Source organism: Lipotes vexillifer, unplaced genomic scaffold (assembly GCF_000442215.2).
Source record: "Lipotes vexillifer unplaced genomic scaffold, Lipotes_vexillifer_v1.1 scaffold1136, whole genome shotgun sequence".
NCBI classification, from domain to species: Eukaryota; Metazoa; Chordata; class Mammalia; order Artiodactyla; family Lipotidae; genus Lipotes; species Lipotes vexillifer.
The window spans coordinates 1,997,421-2,016,749 of record NW_006769631.1 but is presented as its reverse complement, the minus strand read 5'-3'; the positions used below and the strand labels follow the sequence as shown (position 1 = coordinate 2,016,749).

The window sequence follows — 19,329 nt, the reverse complement described above, 5'->3', positions numbered from 1 at the left end:
ATTGGCTGCACAAGGGTGAATGGACCCAAGTTTGGTTTGGAAACACAATACCCATCAAATGGTAAGTAAATAAAATGTGGCATGTCCATACAACGGAATATTACTCTCAATAAGAAAGAATGAAGTGCTGATACACAGAAGTTCCTTGCGAACAGGGTTTCTGTTTGCCTTGTTCACTGATGACCAGTGCCTGGCATATAATAGCTGCTCAATAAGCATATGGTGAATGAACAATATAAATCACCTTATTAAACAATTTATTTTTAAAAGATTTTATTACATTTTGAAAAATGGCCATATTAACAATCATAAAAATGGCCCATGAGAACACTTCAAGTAGGAATACAAAAATAATCTATATTAACAAGTTTGCTATTCATGCACACTGCACCATCACTATCCTCACTGTAAGTTTTGGAACCTGTATATTGTTGGAGCTTCTGATGCAAGACTCAAAGGAGATTATGGCAGTACTGAAGGAAAAAAATAATCTGGCCGACTCCACTGTAAAACTGCAGCTACGGGCTTTTATTTTAAAAAGACAAAAGGTTTTCTCAATATTTACAGCTTTGAAACGGTAACCTCTAACTGCAGGCTGCGGGCTGCCACAGGTGTGCACAGGTGCAGAGAGTTCATAAGAAACTTGAGGGTCAGCCCCCCAACCCCCACATACACAAGTAATGGTCGCGGCTCTTAATTCAGCTCTACTAAGTGCGCAAGGAGAGGTCTTACTTCTGTAAGAGGGAAAAAAGTCTCCAAACAAGGTAGGTAGTTGATCAGGATCCTTATGATTCATTCATTTCTTTTCTTTTAAAAATAAATTTTCAGCACGCAACTTTTCTGACTCCTGGTCAGTAATTTTTAAGAAAAGGAAAAGAAAAAAAATTAAGGCTCTAATTCTTGCAGGAAGAGTTATTCTTAGCATTCATTAAGTTTAAATTTCAAACTATGACTACAATTTTCCATTTGTAAACTACTTTAACAGTAAACAAGAATCTCATGTGTATAACTGACTGAATTATGCTTACAATAGCAATGGCTAAATTTTTTTTTTTTTAAATCAGGAGGTTCCCTGAAGAAAGCATTAAGTGATTCAATAGTTAAATTAAATTTTAACTAAATCATCATTTAAAAACCAGAATGAGTTTATTTGGCACAATTTTCAGGGGTTTACCTCAGCAAGCCTGATGTTTTCCTTCTTCAGCCGCACAACATACTGGATCTTCTGATGTAGGTTTTGGTGACCTACCAACTTCCCATTTTCCTCGGCGAGACACTCCACCTGCTTCCTTAACATTTCCATCTCCTGCAGGTAAATCAATCCAGGGAAGGGAAAATGAGCTGTTTTTAATTTTTATTTTAAAATAACATTATTTCGTGCCTTCCAAGAGCACAGGGAGGGAGAGACAGAGCCCAGGTTCCCAGCTTTCATGACCACACATCTTTGCGTGCATTGGAGCAACTGTAAACCACGGGATGCCCAATCACAGCCAGAAGACTTATGCTGATCAGTTGTTAATAAAAACCAACACACAAATGCACCTGGCACGTTCTCTCCTTTTCTTCATACAATTCTTCCAGCTTTGATCTCAGTTGTTCCTTTTCTTGGAATGCTTTAGACTCCAACATTCTAACTCGTTCAACTTCCTCAGTCATTGTAACGTAGTCAGTCTCTTTGTTCTGAAGGGCACTCTGGAGCTGTTCTAGGCTGTAACAGTAACTATCGTGTTATGGTCTCCCAAAGGCACGTAATTATAAAACAGTACTCAAATCAGACACTTGCCACCCAAGCCCAGAATTTTTATTTGAAAGTATCACTAATATTCAGCTCTCCCCTTTCTGACAGTACAGGAAGACAGCAAGAGCTACAGATACACTTTTTTTATGGTTGTTTTACCAAAAACTTTCATTTTGGAAAGCTCCACAAACCGTTTTTTACACAACAAAAATTTAGAATGGAAACTTTTAGATCTAGCCCTCAGAGCAAACTGTTACTTAAACATTATTACAGTCCGCATGGTTTATTCAGTGCCCCATATCTTAGAGTAATCATTTCTGGTTTCAAAAACTGGTTCTCAGATGGTGGGACACTAGTCATTTCTTCAAGGATGTGCTATTTAGAATTTACACACTTTATGCAACTATCAATTGAAAATAAACATTAAAAAGAAGGGTTACCCATGGATGGACCTAGAAATTGTCATACTGAGTAAAGTTAAGTCAGACAGAGAAAGACAAATATCATATGGTATCACTTATATGCAGAATCTAAAAAAAAAAGATACAAATGAACTTATTTACAAAACAGAAACAGACTCATAGACTTAGATTATGAATTTATGGTTACCAGGGGGAAAGGGAGGTGGGGAGGGATAGTTAGGGAGTTTGGGATTGACATGTATACACTGCTATATTTAAAACAGTGTTGGATAAACAACAAGGACCTACTGTACAGCACAGGGAACTCTGCTCAACACTATGTAACAACCTAAATGGGAAAAGACTTTGAAAAAGAATAGATACATGTATATGTATAACTTAATCACTTTGCTGTACACCTGAAACTAAGACAACATTGTTAATCAGCTATACTCCAATATAAAATGTTAAAAAAAAGAATAGTGTTCAAAAGGGGAAAAAAAAAAGAAGGGTTACCAAACAATTATATAGAATTTCACAAAACTAACTGAATCCTATAAGCTTCCCAAAGAAACAAATGCTTTTTATTTATTTTACAATGCATATGGAATAGAAAGCTGATGACTTAAGTGATGTAATACACAGAATTAAAAATACCACTTAAGGCCAACAATTTCTTGGGCGGTGTTTTCAGACTACATTCTGTGGAACCTCAGGAGGACAGTGTGGGAGTGAGGGCACTGATGTTCTCCCAATTCATCTGGAGCTGTTCTGCTTTTGTCTTATGTGTTTTGCTTTTCATGAAAAGGCTTTGTGGCACGGCAGACACTGAAGCTGCCTACCCAACAGCCAATCCCTTGTTTTTTATAAAAACTCAGTTTATTCAGAGGACAAGAAAGGGAGAGGAGAAGCACACCCAGTTCCCAAAGATTAGTAAATAATAACTGGTCTGAGCTAAAACCATGGTTATCTCTACCCCACTGCCAGATACTGGTTTTCTCAGGTTGCCCTGCAGGCATGCTAATTCTGGATAAGGAGACACAATGAATCTTGAGGGTTTCTGGGAGTTTTATTCCCTGAAAAAAGGAAGTCCTTTTGAACCCACAACACTGCAAGTTGTGATCCTGTTTATGTTGTTTGGAGCTGCAGCAGCCATCTTGTAGTCAATAGGTCACAAGCAAGAGTACCAAAAGCAAGAAGAATGGGAAGGGTCTGGGTCAGTGATGGCATCACTGAGTCAGTGCACCTCCAGACCTCTTGTTATGTGAAATTAAACATCTGCCTACACCACTGTTGGCTTGGTATTCAGTTCTTTGTAGCTTTTTAAAAGCATTGTCACATACACATGTGGATAACGCAATGTTTAAAATTGCTGCTGTAGGCTGGGACTGATAAAACCGCGTGTGCCATTTTCTGGAGGTTGCTTCACTTGCCACAGTGTGGGCTCCTGTAGTCCCAGGGACACTGTAGCACTGGTTACTAGATCATGAAATAAATTACGTATCAGCTTAGATAGCTTTTATTCTATTTGCTAGAAGGTCTCAAATGGGTATTATCTATACTTCTACAAACTATACAGGTAGACTCTCATAGATCCTGTAAGTGATCCAGATTTCTGTCCTAGCCCTACAGCTAACTGGCAAGGAGCCAGTCCCCAAACTGCTCAAATGCAGATGAAAGTGTTGAACAAAGTTCTGTTCCACACCTATACTCTATTAAGTATATGATTCTATGATGCAAATGACTCAATAACTGAGCAACAAACCTTTCACAAGTTGGGTGGTCTTTGTCAGCTGATCATTAAAAAGATTTTTTTTTTTTTGGCCACACCACGCAGCATGTGGGATCTTAGTTTCCTGACCAGGGGTCAAACCCATGTCCCCTGCAGTGGAAGCACAGAGTCTTAACCACTGGACCACCAGGGAAGTCCCTAAAAAGAATTTTTGATGACATATCACTATGTAACTTCTGGCATATTAACTTGGATAGAGTTCAAATAATTGAAGGACAACATTCTAACAAAACTCCTTCCATTGTTATTTACTTAGTATGTGAATAAGATTTCTCAGCCTTTATATCTATAAAAACAAAAAAGTAAGAACAGAATTGATAGTGAATACTGTCTGATTCCAGAATTAAGTGCAACAGAATGAGCTAATTAAAGAAAAAGCATTAAGATAAAATGCATTGAGAGATGCATTTCCAATAAAATTTTACTTGTATAATAATTATTCATAAAAATTTACAATAAATTCAGGATAGTTTAATAATTGTAATGAAAACTCAATCCAGAAAAAATATAACACTTAGAGCCATATGAATACAATAAATTTTTACAAATTACTTGTAATTTGCATACATATTTTCATTGCTGAGTTATGATAGGGCAGTCAACAAAAAATTTTCCAATCAATATATTAAATTAGGATATAATTCTGCATGGGTATAGAATGGAAACTTAATTTCAAAGGAAAAAGGAACAATGTAAAATTTTAGACTTACGAATTTCTTCAAGTATTTTTTAAATGGGTAGAAAGTACCAAATCAGTTGGATAACTTTTAAAAGAACACCACAAAAGCTCTATTTCTAAATGTCACTATTTTCAGTATGTCAAAACTTCTATCCTTTGCAATAATTTAAACTTACAATGAAAAATTTTAGACATAGTCAACTCCAAAAATGTGCAAGAGGGTATATGGTGTTTCAAAATTCTTTTAGGAGGTAAAACAAGTGAAAATGTTTGAGAATCACTGTTCCTGATGAGACCTAGTCCATTCAGAGAGTAAAATATCTTTCTAACGTTTTATCACTTTGTTAATACCAACAAGTTTACTTATTTTGAACTTGATAGAAAATACAGTGTATCTTGTTTATCAAAGAATGAGGCACTTTATAAGATTACATAAATTAAAATATAAGAACTATATGAATAAAATAAAATCATGTCCATAAAAAACATATAAAGAGACACATGGTCAAGACCAGAAGAATTCATAGTATTGATCTATGGGTCTGAGAGGGCCTCAAGGTTTTAAATCAGAGGAAACCAGAAGCGAGAAGGAAACCTAGTCAGTTATATAGTTCTCATTGTCCATGAGGAGAAAACCCATCTATTCCCCCAGGGAAGCTAAGGTTTTCCTGGCACTTATTTCTTTAAGTTTTTTTTTTGGAATGACTTCATATGAGGAACCCCTTTAGCAAGTGGTATTTAAGAAAAGAACTTTGTAAATATCTATTATGTTCACATACTACTGCAGAAAGGAAAGAATTTACTTACCTTGTGGATATTATAAGCATTTCTTCCTTTAGAGGAATACTGGTTGGTATTAATAAAGAACCAATCAACAAGAACTTGAATTACAAAAGAGTGTACTTACTCTGCTTTCATTTTTAGCATTTCTTCGACCAATTTATTCTATAAGAAGATTAGAGAAAGAAAAAATGACTTAAGTTCTTAACATTGCTAAACAAAAGACTGAAAGTAATCAGTCCACTCTCCCTAATGGTTAAAGCAAATTCCTTTACAATTAAAGCAAATTCCTTTACAATACATGCATCTCAATGTTCATAATGGCACTATTTACAACAGCCAAGACATGGAAGCAACCTAAATGTCTATGAACAGATGAATGGATAAAGAAGATGTGGTACATATGGACAATGGAGTATCACTCAGCCATAAAAAAGAATGAAATAATGCCATTTGCAGCAACATGGATGGACCTAGAGATTATCATGTTAAGTGAAGTAAGTCAGAGAAATATCATATGGTATCACTTATAGGTAGAATCTAAAAATAGATACAAATGAGCTTATTTACAAAACAGAAACAGACTCACAGACATAGAAAACAAACTTACAGTTACCAAAGGGGAAAGGGGGAGAGGGATAAATTTGGAGTTTGGGATTAGCAGATACAAACTACTATACGTAAAGTAGATAAACAACAAGGTCCTACTGTATAGTACAGGGAACTATATTCAATATCCTATAATAAAACATAATGGAAAAGAATATGAAAAAGAATACACATAAAGGTATAACAATCATTTTGCTGTACATCATAAACTAACACAATATTGTAAATCAACTATACCTCAATTAAAAAAAAAAAAGGGACATCCTTTTCCACAATCCCAGCTACACACAGATAAAGGGGGTACCTATTTACAACCATTCATGTATTGTGCCCTTTAAGGCCTCAAATAGGCACTCGATACTTGCTTCTAAATGGAGAATTCTGTGTGAGCAGTAGGCTTACTGTCTAGGCATGAAGACTAATTCACTCTTAATTCTCAGCTATAGCTAAATACTGATGGTAAATATCAAACTTAATAGGAATACAAAAAAGACAAAATTTCAATAATAAAATGGTTTCTAAAGTATATAACCATAAATGCTAACTATAAAAGCATTTTTCACACAAGAAAAAAACAACTATTATGTAAAAAAAAATCATACTTTAGCAAGTCTTTCTTTGATTTCTTCTTGTTCATTCTTCAGCTGCTGCGTGTCTGAATGATTCTGTTCACTGCGTTAGATTAGGAAGGGAGGATGGGAAAAGTGTCAAATATATTAAAGTATCGATTTTGTATCTATTACATGCAGCAATGCCAAGATGTGCAAAGAAGAGCTAATTCTATGGTGATTAGGTCAAGTTAGCACAGTCAATAAGCGTGATCAACACATGAGGATGAAATAAGGTACCTCCCCAGCATTCGGGATTCCTTCCATACAAAAGTGAGATGAGCAAAGCTGGGAAATCTAATTACAGGGTTTGGTTGAGAATAAAGTATTAACTCAGAGCGGTACCATCTGAAGATTATATGTGAACAAAATGGGGCTGAAAGGACAGTCCAGGTGCCCGGCATGAATGTGATTGGCTGGGTCGGGATGGTGGGGGAAACACAGGACACACATGGGGGCGGGGAGGGCCCCTCACACTGGCCTGTCCCGTGGAGCCTCTGATGCCCCCTCTTTGCTTTGGATTTCAGGTCTGGGACTGCTGTAGCCCTTTTTATTTATTATTTTTGGCTACGATACGCGGCGTGCGGAATCTTAGTTCCCCAACCAGGGATCAAACCCGTGCCCCCAGTCGCCAGGGAATTCCCTGCATTGGATATCATAGTCAGCTGGCGATTTTCTGATGCCACTCGGGCTTCCCATACATGCTGACACCAAGAAGGTGATCCTCTGAGCACCAGACATAAATCCCGTCATGGAAAAGAAACACTCCTCTGTACAAAGAAAATTACATTCTGGACTATACATCAGTATCATGTGAATTTGATTAATGTGAGGCCATCTCTGTGAGCCTGACCAGGCTGGATAATAAATTGAGTTTCTGTGGGCAGTCCCTGGATCAGGAGACACCCCCCCAGGAGAACCTGCCTGAACGCCTCTGGCTTCTCTAGAAATCTCTCTCTCACTGGTGAGTAAAGGATCATTCCTTGAAGGAAAACAGAAGCTACATTAGTTTCTTCCACTTAATGAATCTGACAGCCTAGATAAAAATGGTAGTGAGGAAAACACCCCAAAACATTAGGGCAGATGTGTTTTCTGTTGTCTAATCTGGGGTGGGGGTAACTTTTTCTGTCAAGAACCAGAAAAAGTTAGGTTTGGGGAGCCGTAAGGTCTCCGGCACAGCTATGCAACTGGGCTGCTGTAATGCAAAGGCAGCCACTGTGATATTTATATGAAAGAACCAGACTGCTCCAATGAAACTTCAGTTACCAAACAGGCTGACCCCTGGGCTATAATTTTCTTCTATTCTAATCTTTCATGAAGAAGGTTCTGTATGGCTCCTCACAAATGGGACACAAGGCTATGAAATAAAGTATTTTAAATTGTGGTTTTATACATGATCTGGTAATGTTCTAAGTTCCATGCTCAAACTAACTCTTGATAAAAGGTACAATGCTTTTCTTTAATATGCCTGGACATGGAGGTGGAGCATATGGAAACTAGGTGAGCAGACTGTGGACTACCTGCATCAAAATCACCCAGAAGGGGAAGTGAAATCCCTACAAGAGGATGCTTAGTAAAATGAGCACCTCCTATGCTCACTAAAACTTGAAAAGAACCATTTAGGGGAATTCCCTGGCAGTCCAGTTGTTAGGACTCTGAGCTTTCACTGCCAAGTGCTCAAGTTCAGTCCTTGGTCAGGGAACTAAGATCCCCCTGCACCCCGCCACCCAGCAAAGAACCATTTAGGAATAGGTTGTTAGCACAGCCACCATCACCAACCTCAAATATCCATTGTCTCACTTAGGTTTGGACAGTGCACGTCAGGGCTGCTTCTGGATAGGGATGGGGAGCAGCAGGAGTGGGAAAGTGCCTGTTAAGATCTTCTGACAACAGCAGCAGAAGCAGACACCCCTAATCTGGGATGCTGAATTCACAAAGGGCTTCCATCCCCAATAGAGACCCCACCTTTGACAAACCTCAACTTCCCGCATAGTCTCACAGACCACCCTCATCTCCATCCCTCACTCAGCGGTGGGATCATAAACCTACCGGGTCTACTTAATAGCTACCATTTATTGAGTGGCTCTCCTCTCCTAAGCACTGTAACCAGCACTTTACACACGTTATCTTTGGTCTTTAAAACACCTTGTATAAGAGCTGTCATCTCCCTCACTTTATTGCTAAGGAAACTGAGGCACTAAGAGGTTTAAAGATGTGTCCAAAGTCACACAACTTTCAAGTGTCAGAGACACAATATAACCTGGGTGTGGCTGCCCTTGACAAGACGCTGTGCCGTTATCAGATACAACTAGAAGACTGAGTGGAGGCCAAAACACACACCACACACACAGAAACCTAACAGAACGCTCCCCTGTACAGCTTCTCCTAGGAACGTGCCCTTCACCAGAAGCCAAGAAGCAAAACCAAGAAAATTCTCCCTTTTTCTGCTGGCAGAACCTTGAGCCTTGTCTTGTTGACATATTTGCTCCCGCTTCACCCCTTTCAAATACAAGTAGACAGTTTGGTTCAAGTATTTCACGTGTTTGAAATTCATTTCAATAGCTCTATAGCAATACAAAAGTTAACAGAGTGGGCAAGATGGTGATGACCTTATTTTCCCTCTCTGGTAAAACAACCCCCTCATCAGACCTGATTGAGAAGCAACCCCTGGAGCAGCTCCTGGATCAGCAAGAAACATCACACACGCTGTGAAACCTATTCTGACCTCATTCACTCAACTATCCCCAGGCAGGCCAAGATTTAGCTCACAGACTGCTCATGGCTCTTTCTCACCTGTTGTCCTTTTGTCTTTTAATATCATCCAGCTGACCTTGCAGGAGCCAGTTTTTCTCTCTTAACTGCTCGGCTTCCAGGCGTAGGTTTTCCATTTCACTCAACTGCTCCTAATAACATCAAATCAGGTCTTTTCAGAAAACACCTTATAGTAGGCATTATTTTGCTCCCCAGGCCATGATGAGACAGGTATTCCTCTTTTAAGCTCCCTCCACACACTGAACACTGCTCTGGGTATCACTGGAGAAAAAGTAGACTATGAGAAGCTCTCAGGGGGCTCCGAATGTGATTAATTTTCATACCCCCATTGTTTTAAACATAGTCTCTTATCAATATCACATAATTTGGACTTCCCTGGCAGTCCAGTGGTTAAGACTGCGCTTCCACTGCAGGGGGCACGGGTTCGATCTCTGGCTGGGGAACTAGCATCCCATATGCCAGGCAGCACGGCCAAAAAAAACCCCGAACAAACCTTAATTCATTAAAATTCCTTTATGAGAAAAGATGAACAAAAGCATCTACTACTTTGGTAAATGTTCTATTTGATTCTATTTATTAGATTCTAATTTTTAAAAATTGATGTGCCACAGCCTCAAAATACTTAATTGGATTCTGACTTGAAAATTATGAACATAACCACCCAGAAGAAATAAATACTCATCTGCAAGGAGTGTCCTTTTTGATTTACTTCTGCTTATCTATTGTTTGATTTCTTTTAACCTGATCCAATTTCTTCTAAGTACCAAGATCATGCCACATTCCTGAGATAGCAGCATACTGAGAGCCGCCCTGAATAAAAAAGCCAGGAATGATCCCCTCTATGAGAAACAAAGCTTAAGAGTGATACTGTCTTCCTACACAGTAGGCTAACTTTGTTCCTAAACAAAAACTCACTGCAGAACCATGAGGTCACAGACTATCTTCTATGGGGCATCGCATCCTCCCTACACACCCTTCTGCACCCACACTACACCTACCCAGGCACTTCTCCACGCACTTCCCACCCCTAACACCACCCTAAATATACTCTCCCACAAACAAAAACCATACCCCCCAAGTACCGGGGTGAAAAACACTAGAAGGAAGTTTAAAGAAATGGCAAACAAGAGAAACAGACAAAAGCAAATCTCTCTAACATATAAAGAATGCTTGTACCTCATTAAGAAAAAGTCCAACAACAGAAAAATGGGTGAAGGATATAGTTCATAGAAACAAAAAACCAAAAAAAGCTCAATCTGACTCCTCATAAGAAAAATACAAATTTAAAAATACAATGAGATAGTATGCTTCAGCTATTAAATTGGCAAAAATCTAAAAGTTGGACAGCAAAGTCATGAGAGTAGTTAGTGCAGCCTGTATGATATGACACCATAGCATGAAAAACAAATGGGGCAGGGAGACAATGCTTACGCGCCTGGTTATAGGTGCGCTGAAAAGTTCTCAGAAGATACATAAGAAACTAGCTACACCTGGAGCCTACAGGGACAGCAAACTAGGCAGCTTGGAGCCAGGGGTGAGAGGAAGACTTTTCTCCATCTACCCTGGAGTTCTGTCCCTTTTGAATTTTGGATCCTCAGTCACCATGAAAGATACTGCTTATTTTGAAACATTAAATTCACTGAAAAAAAATTACTCAGTTACCTTTATTCTGAGGATTTCAGCATTTTTGACTTCTCTGTCTTCATTTAGCTTTGTTATAAGGTGTTGCAAAGAAATCTTGGAGGCTCTCCCATCTTCTATCTCTTGTTCTTGCGTTTCCAGGAGTTTCGCCAAGTGTGTTTGAAAGTGTGGTGGTGTTTTAGGGCTCTAAAATAAAATCAAATTTCATCCAAATACCTGAATAAGTGGTTATAAAGATTTCACTGTAAATATACATGCCAAGCACGTAGAAAATACACAGGCTACTGTATATAACTTGCTATTCTAATTCTTGTCCAAGTAAAACAAATAAAACACTGGTACTTTTTTATCAAAAAACGCAGAAAAGCTGTTAGTGAAAATCTTTTTCTGTAAAGACAAAGCTAGTCTTAGCAATTTCCAACTTGCATCGCTCACAAAATTGCTTATTCCTCCTGAAATGCACTCTTTCTTATGAAAAGTACCTGGGGATACTTGGCAGCAGAATCCATCACATGTTCTAGTTGCCTCATTTTGAAGTTATATTCATTCTTCTTCTGTTCTACTTCCTCTTTCTTTTGGTTTAGCTGGGAAAATTGAACAGATGTAAGATTACAAATTAGAAAATAATACAGGTACATGGTCCAATTAGAACACACAATCCTCCCAAGGCATGCAGAAAGGGACTTCTTACATTATTTTTTCAGGGCTTGATTGATAATTTGACATTTCTCTCACAAATTTATTTACACTTTAAAAGAAACTTCTTTTTTAAGCTTCACAAGTAATCAAAGGGTCATTTGAGGAAAGTTACAAAATATATTATAAAACTACACTAGCCAAAAAGGAGGACAAAAGTCAGCCATGGGACTTCCCTCGTGGCGCAGTGGTTAAGAATCCGCCTGCCAATGCAAGGGACACCGGTTCGAGCCCTGGTCCAGGAAGATCCCATGTGCCACGGAGCAACTAAGCCTGTGCACCACAACTACTGAGCCTGCACTCTAGAGCCTGCAAGCCACAACTACTGAGCCCGCATGCCCTAGAGCCCACGTGCCACAACTACTGTGCCCATGTGCTGCAACTACTGAAGCCCAAGCGCTTAGAGCCTGTGCTCCACAACGAAGAGTAGCCCCCACTTGCCGCAACTAAAGAAGCCCATGAGCAGCAGTGAAGACCCAACGCAGCCAAAGATAAAAATTAAAATTTAAAAAAAAACAAAGTCAGGCATAACCCTTGCCACAGTGGTTAGAACTTGCTGGCACGTGTCAAGGGCAGAGGGTGGGCAGGACAGCCACCAAGTCTGAACACACAGAAGCAACCAGGTTGTTAAGAGTCCACAGCGCTGCTGCCCCACTACCTACTCGCCCTGCTAGCCCACCTTTCTGAATGTAGAGAATTAGCCGAGGCAGGGACCTCATGAGCTCAACCGCCACACAGTCCTGCTCCCCCAGCCTCCAAAGCCCATCCTGAGCGACGCTCACCCTGCATCTCACCTCATGCTGAAGCTCCTGGATGAGGGCGTCCTTCCTGGTCAGCTCCTCCTGGGCCGACTGCAGAAGCCCCGAGTGCTTTTTCGAGGCCTCAGTGAGCATGTTTAGCTGCTCAGTGGCGTGAGCCAGGTCCTCACAGAGCATGTCCCTCTGTTAGGGGACAATCCCCACAGGGGAAGACTCTCTTTAATTGTGGTGCTCCAATATCGATTTGAAAATCATTACTATGTATGATTTTTAAAACGTTAAGAAAGTTTTAAGTGAGAATCTTTTTTTTTTTTTGCTTGTATGCTAATCCATTCCAAGACAAACCAAGCAGTTAATACTTAAGTCATGAGGTCCAGAGACAAATACTACAGTAAATTCATATAAGTATCCCAGTTGAGGTCTAACTGCCCTCTGCTCCCCTCTCTCCTCAACCCCAGGTAATCTCTTACAGCTGATCTCTCCTTCCTTGGGAGGACTCCAGGCATGGGTCTCTAGTTTACCTGTTGTCTCACCAATAGATTCTAGTCCATTATACACGGGAAGGTAAACAGTTGTAAAGATGAGTACCCCTCAGCTAATTGGGGAGGGGCTGGCCAGTTCACCAGACTGTGATACAGTATCATAGGCCATCAAATTTTCAGGGGAGTAGCTTGATGAAAAGTGGCAAAGAGAATTAGAAGTCCTGTAGGTTGCATACATAATTCCTATGTACACAGTGTATGTAATCTCTACCAAATTAGAGCAGAATCTATTCCCCCTAACTTTCCAAATGTGCATGTATATGTGCACAGATATATATAATAGTGTATATTACGTATACATTAAACATACAGTATTATATATGTCATAGATACAATATGTGTATTGCACACACGTACCTGATAGATCACAAACATCTCCACATATACTTACTCTTTTATTATATCATTTTCATTGAGTGGGCTCTATTTCATCTTATGGATGCACCACCATTTAACCCTTCACTAAATATTTCAGTTGATTTGAATTTTTCACTATTATATGCATCTAATTCTCATATCTAGATTATTATTGGGTTGTCCAAAAAGCCAACCACCTCAAGTCAGTCACACCCAACTGTTCCCCTTTATGAGGATGCTCCACAAACATTCACAGGTGCCAGGCTTCCTTCCCTAGCAAAGTCTTATACTAATACTATCTTCTCCAGGAAGCTCTTTGGAATTCTCCAGGCATAACTGCTCCTCTCCCTCCCTTTTCTGTGCTCCCAAGTCATTTATTACATCATAATACATCTACCTCTTAAGCTAGATTGCATGCCTCAAGGTAAGTAACTGTGTTTCAATCATTCTTCCATTCCCAAATGACAAACAGGTACAGGTTGTATGGCAGGTGGGTTCAATAAATATTTGTTGAATTTGTTTCATGGATAACAAGAAAACTATTTCTAAAGCAGGTTCAGAGCAGTATACATAGTGGGTTACCATCTGTGTGAAAAAAGGAAAACTCAAGGTATATAGGATTAGCCAAAAATATCTCTGGAAGGATATACAAGAGGGAATGTATATTGCTTTATATATTTTGAATTTTGAACCACACGACAGTACTGCTTAATTTTTTAAAAGATACATTTACATCAACAACAAGATAATTAAAACTTATTTTAGCTATAACACAAGAAGCAATTTTGTGGTTAACCAGCCCTTTCTTTGCTCCCTGCTGCTACCACTGCATCCAAGTAAATGCAGTTTCCACTCTGCTTCCTTTTCAGAAGAGGGTGAGTTATAGGAACTTAGCATGGTGTTAGCACAAATGAATGAAAATAAATCAACTAAACAAAATATAACAATCTTAGTATTATCTATCAATTGCCTAACTACCTTAGGGAAAGTGGATCAAATTATGACTTACTCCTTTTTAAAAGTCTTCTATTTATTCATTAATAACACACAGAAACATACTGACAAGTAATAATCCAAAAAGGGTGATGACATGTTAACATCTACCTCTATGTCCTCGGAGAGTATTCTCAGTCTAAGGGATTCTTTCAGATCCAGAATATCCACTTCCTGTCTCTTAATCAATGCTTTGCTCTCTTCTTTGTCAACCAAAGCAGAATTATATTTGCCCTACAGAAAAGAAAATGATGATACAAGATCTGTCTGCTTTATTATCAGTTTATTTTTAGATTATAATAACTGAAGAATGAGTCTGAGTTCCAAGGTGATGACCAGATCAACACAAATAAATTCAATAACCACTTGTTGAATGAAGGAGTGGAAGAGTTAATGGATGAATGGCAAGAAGAAGTGGAAAAGTCCCACAGGTATCAGTGAAAAAACATCTGGTTTTGTCATCTTTATCAGAAATCAGTGGAGTGCAGCAAGCTCCCTTTGGAGCACAGGAGTGAGGAACATTAACAAAACCTACCTTGACCCAAGGGACGGAGGAAGCATTCACCATTTACATGCAGGAAGAGTAAGTAGTTACTTTAGGAAATGATAAAGCCCAATAATGGGAAAACAAACTCACTTTCTAAATCACTGATGTCTCTGAACTTAACTAAAATGTGCTATTTTTTTCTTGAAGCAATTAAGGAACACCACATACCCTTAACCGTCAGAGGCAACAGCCAGTCTGTTTCTGATCTGATTTGGATCAGCAATTCCCAAATGTGCAGAGAGAGCACTGTTCCCAGGTCAGTGAGATCTGAGAAATGCTGCAGCCAACTTTGCCTTCCCGAGATGCACACAGCACACACGTCACCATATTAAAGGCCCTGCAGGTTCTGCAGATACCCAAGCCTGCTGAGCTTTCACTGCTACATATTTTCAAACGTGGGTGACCACAGAACCCTTTCTTCTGTGGGGCATTGGTTAACCACTTGAGTCTGTGAACTGTGCCTCGTGCTCAAATTTCATATCTCGTTGGCGACAGAACTTACATTGATGTCCTTCAGTTCTTGCCTCAGGGTGTCTATGGTTTCTGTTTTCTCAGAGACTGAGGTTCTTAGCTCCTGGATCTGGCTCATGAGGTCAGCTACAACTTCCTGACAAGGACAGAAACAATATCTTCATACCCAATGACAGCAAGGAGATCTTTTTTTAATGATAAATCATTTATCTTTCCAAATGACAATAGAAGTCAATTTTATTTTAGCAAAATGTCATGTGTCACATTACATTATTATTACCAATTTATATTTTATTGGTTTTCTAATATGTTAGTTAATCATTTGCTTTGGTTTTATGAATGAATAAGAGCTAGACATATAAGGAATGTACACCTAATTTTATGTTCAGACATACATATTAATGTTTATTATTCTAGTTAAAGCCCACACCAGGGATTTGAGAATTTGTATCACGGCACTCACAATCAATGAGAAAAGGTCGCACTGACGGCATCCTAGTTAAAGGGGGCAGGGATGTGTTTTAGAAACACTGCCATCAAGAGTGATAGAACAGTTTGGGTTGAAGTTATGAGGAAAACTAACTTAAAGACTTCATTCTCTAGCAACCTTGGAAGATGAGCAAGGCCTAAGTGCATACAGAAATGCTAGCTAACCCTGGGAGCAGGAGACTGGAATGTGAAGGCAGCGTTTATAAGGAAAATGCAGGGGGCTATAGCCTCAACCTCTACCTACCTTGTCAGCATCTCTAGACTTCTCCAGAGAACTGATTACCTTTTCGGTAGCACACAAACTCTCTTCTAGTTTCTGTACTTTTGCCATCTATGGGGAAAAATTAATATTTTTAGAAAGAGAATTAAATCACAAAGTTAACCACACACATGTATTTTAAAAAGCATAAAAGGAGTTGAAATCTGCTTTTCATATTAAACAGTGTATACTAAGGAGTAATATTTGAAAATAAAAAGTTGGGTTAAACGATAATGATTTTGTGGTCCCTATCAGGAAACCACCAACAAATTATGATTATAGCCAACCGGTAGTTAGAAAAACAAGAGTTGAAAATAATACAACCAACCAAAAATTCCATCTTTTTATTATAAATTTTCAACATCTGAAAGATGAAACAATTTTTATAACAAATCTCTTTGGACATCAGGAATAAAAGTTATAAACCTCAAATTTCAGAGTAAGAGTATAGGACATTTTTACCTGCTGCTCACACTTGGCCATTTCCTTCTGTTTCTCCTGACGTACAGCTTCAAGAACTTCTAAGATTTCTCTGGAAAAGAAGAACTATCTTTTACTCATGACTCATTCAATGGAAACAGGAACTGAGTCCATTCGTACAGAAGAGATTCAATGCAATGCAACTGAACTTTATTAGACACATACTTGGTGTTAGGAATTATATTCCAGTAGGATCAGAAATTTGAACCAGTTTCTTCAACAGTTATTTAACAAAAACCCAGTTTTGTGCCAGGACAGTTTATTTTTCTCCAGAGTACTTAGGACTCTATAACATAATATATACTATTTACTTATTACCCATCTCTCTGTGTTACAATGTGAACCTCAAAAGGACAGGGCTATTTTGTTCACTGTCTTACCTCTAAATGTCCTGGCATTTACCCGAACAGTGCCTGGCTTGCTGGATATCACTAAGCATTTGAATGAACGACTAAATGTTAAATGTCTTTCCCAATTAGATGGAGTCACCAGTATATAGCAGGGACTAGAAGAGAATCTGTCTCATAGTAAGAACTCTACAAGTATCTGCTGAATACACTAATACAAATTCTTCTTATTAGAGTAATAATCCTCCTGTTGGCTGGAACAAAGAGACTGAGAGAGATCACCAAGGAAAAGAATTTGGAGAGAGGAAAGAAAGACAATGGTGTTCATATAAGGGATCAGAAGAAAAAAAGAGCAGAGAGAAATCAAATAGTAGAGATAGAAATAAATCAGTCCCCACCTTTCAATAATAAATACTGTGATTTATTTACAGAAGGTCCCGAGTTCTGATCACCACCAGCTGCTATTCATTTAAAAAGTACTGTAGCTAGTTATTAAATGTTTTGAAAAATTAAGTTTCTCTACATAGCCATTTATACAAAAAAATCTGATATTTGTTTTGGAATGCTTTAAAAAAAAAAACTTAACAGGCTATTAGAAATAATTAAAAAAAAAAAAGAAAACCCGCAAGATAAAGAATGTGGTAGTAAATGATATTCTAGTCAACTATGGAAAAGATAAATAGCACTCACTTAGAACTGTTTTCTTTATCTTCTTCAAATTGTAATAATAATTTGTTATTGCGTTCTTTCTCTGCCTCAAAAAGCTCCATCAAATTCTAAAAGACAATGTTATATTAGATTTTAAGGTGTAGTCAACAAACACATGGAGTACCTTCTACACGGCAGGCACAATGGGCCAGTACAGAAGTTAGGACGAGGTCAAACAGTCACACATCCAGAACAAGTTCATCAATAACCAATATCCTTCTTAACTTACATTCAGATCAGATTTCAGAGTTTCATTTTCTTTTTTGCAGTTTTGGAGGTTTTTTGAAAGTTGGTCAATTTCAAACTTCATTACTTCTTGTAAGTTGTCATAGGAATCCTGTAGGCAGGTTTTGCTCTCAAGAAGCTTTTCATTTTCTAATCTTTAACAGGAAAACATTTTTACAAATGTAAATATAGACATTAAATGTAGTTCTGCTAGTCAGATTTATCTGCAGTTCACTTTATCCCATCTACAGACCATTCCCAACTTACAGAAAGCTTGAATGATGTAAAGCTCCTCACGGACTTCTGTGAAATGGTCATTATGATGTGATGCACGAATATTAGTGTGACGGGGACGGAAAAGACAGGTTGGGCACGTTAGCCTGCAGCCATTTACTTCTTTCTTTCTCCCGTGATTTCAACCAGACATGCTTAATTGATTGGCAATTTTGGGTGATGAGACTCATTTAGGGGGTTCCAGACCTAAGCCTCATGTAAACTAAAGACTGCCTGCCTATTGATTTAATTTTGTTGATAGCTGAACTCTACAGACTCAACACCTATTCTCCTGACTCTAGGAAGGTTTTTCAAGATGGCAAATATGGCTTTGATCTGAGCAAGAGAATAAACTCCTTTAGGATAGAACTATCTTTTAAGTCACATGATTATTACTTATTTTTTTTTAGGTTTTCACCCTCTTATTCTACTTTGCAACATACTGTGACATGCCCAAACACAGTTCATCCAAAAACTAGTAAACATGACCTCTGGACCACCCAAAACAGATGTCCCAGCGTGTACACAGAGGCCTATGAGACCTGGATCTATCTGGCTTCACTAACTCCATGCAGAGCAGAAGTGGCAAATTACGAAGTAAAGATAAATCAGTTGCTAAAGATAGATATACAGACAATACATGGTAGGGAGGGAGAACATATGATTTATGATACAAACTGTATATATAAAGCAGGTAAAATAATTCAAGAAATACACGGCAGTTGGGTGGTTTCACTTAGAGGTCTTAGCAACCTTTGAGAGCCATGACAGTTTAAGCAGCCCAGTAAGTGATATACTCAATGTACGTCACATTGAGTGCAAAAAAATCACACAAAATTAGTTTACGACAGAGCCAAGATAAGATTTAGTGATTCGGATGTTAAAAACTAACATCAGGTGTAAGAAAAAACAACAGTGCACCTGTGATGATAAATAGCCATTGACCAGCAGTCTTGGTGCTGGGGAAATGGCACCGGGGAGTGGAGGCTGTGCTGACTTAGCACAGGCCCCTCTCTAAAGGATGGCTGCCATACAAGAATGTGGGCCCAGTGCCACCAACTTGTCGGATTTTTAAGAGGATGCTGAAATATGGATCTTTATAAGAAAGTTCTCAATTTAAAACATTTTATGCTAAATTTTTTTCAAAAACCATACTGGGCAGGC

The 19,329-nt window shown here is 38.5% G+C and overlaps 1 protein-coding gene across 1 annotated transcript in view; it reads right to left on the bottom strand.

Moving 5' to 3' along the window:
* Positions 1-266: 266 nt before the first annotated feature.
* KIF15 (kinesin family member 15) overlaps positions 267-19,329 on the bottom strand; it is a 75,861-nt gene continuing 56,798 nt past the window's right edge. The window contains exons 21-35 of the mRNA XM_007445714.1: positions 17,897-18,047; positions 17,650-17,735; positions 16,595-16,664; positions 16,118-16,204; positions 15,416-15,520; positions 14,478-14,600; positions 12,511-12,657; positions 11,503-11,604; positions 11,042-11,206; positions 9,401-9,510; positions 6,602-6,671; positions 5,518-5,555; positions 1,543-1,708; positions 1,175-1,306; positions 267-847 (exon numbers count right to left, since the gene is read on the bottom strand). Of these exons, the coding sequence (XP_007445776.1) occupies positions 797-847; positions 1,175-1,306; positions 1,543-1,708; positions 5,518-5,555; positions 6,602-6,671; positions 9,401-9,510; positions 11,042-11,206; positions 11,503-11,604; positions 12,511-12,657; positions 14,478-14,600; positions 15,416-15,520; positions 16,118-16,204; positions 16,595-16,664; positions 17,650-17,735; positions 17,897-18,047 (1,603 nt within the window). The 3' untranslated portion in view covers positions 267-796. The remainder of the gene's footprint in view (positions 848-1,174; positions 1,307-1,542; positions 1,709-5,517; positions 5,556-6,601; positions 6,672-9,400; positions 9,511-11,041; positions 11,207-11,502; positions 11,605-12,510; positions 12,658-14,477; positions 14,601-15,415; positions 15,521-16,117; positions 16,205-16,594; positions 16,665-17,649; positions 17,736-17,896; positions 18,048-19,329) is intronic.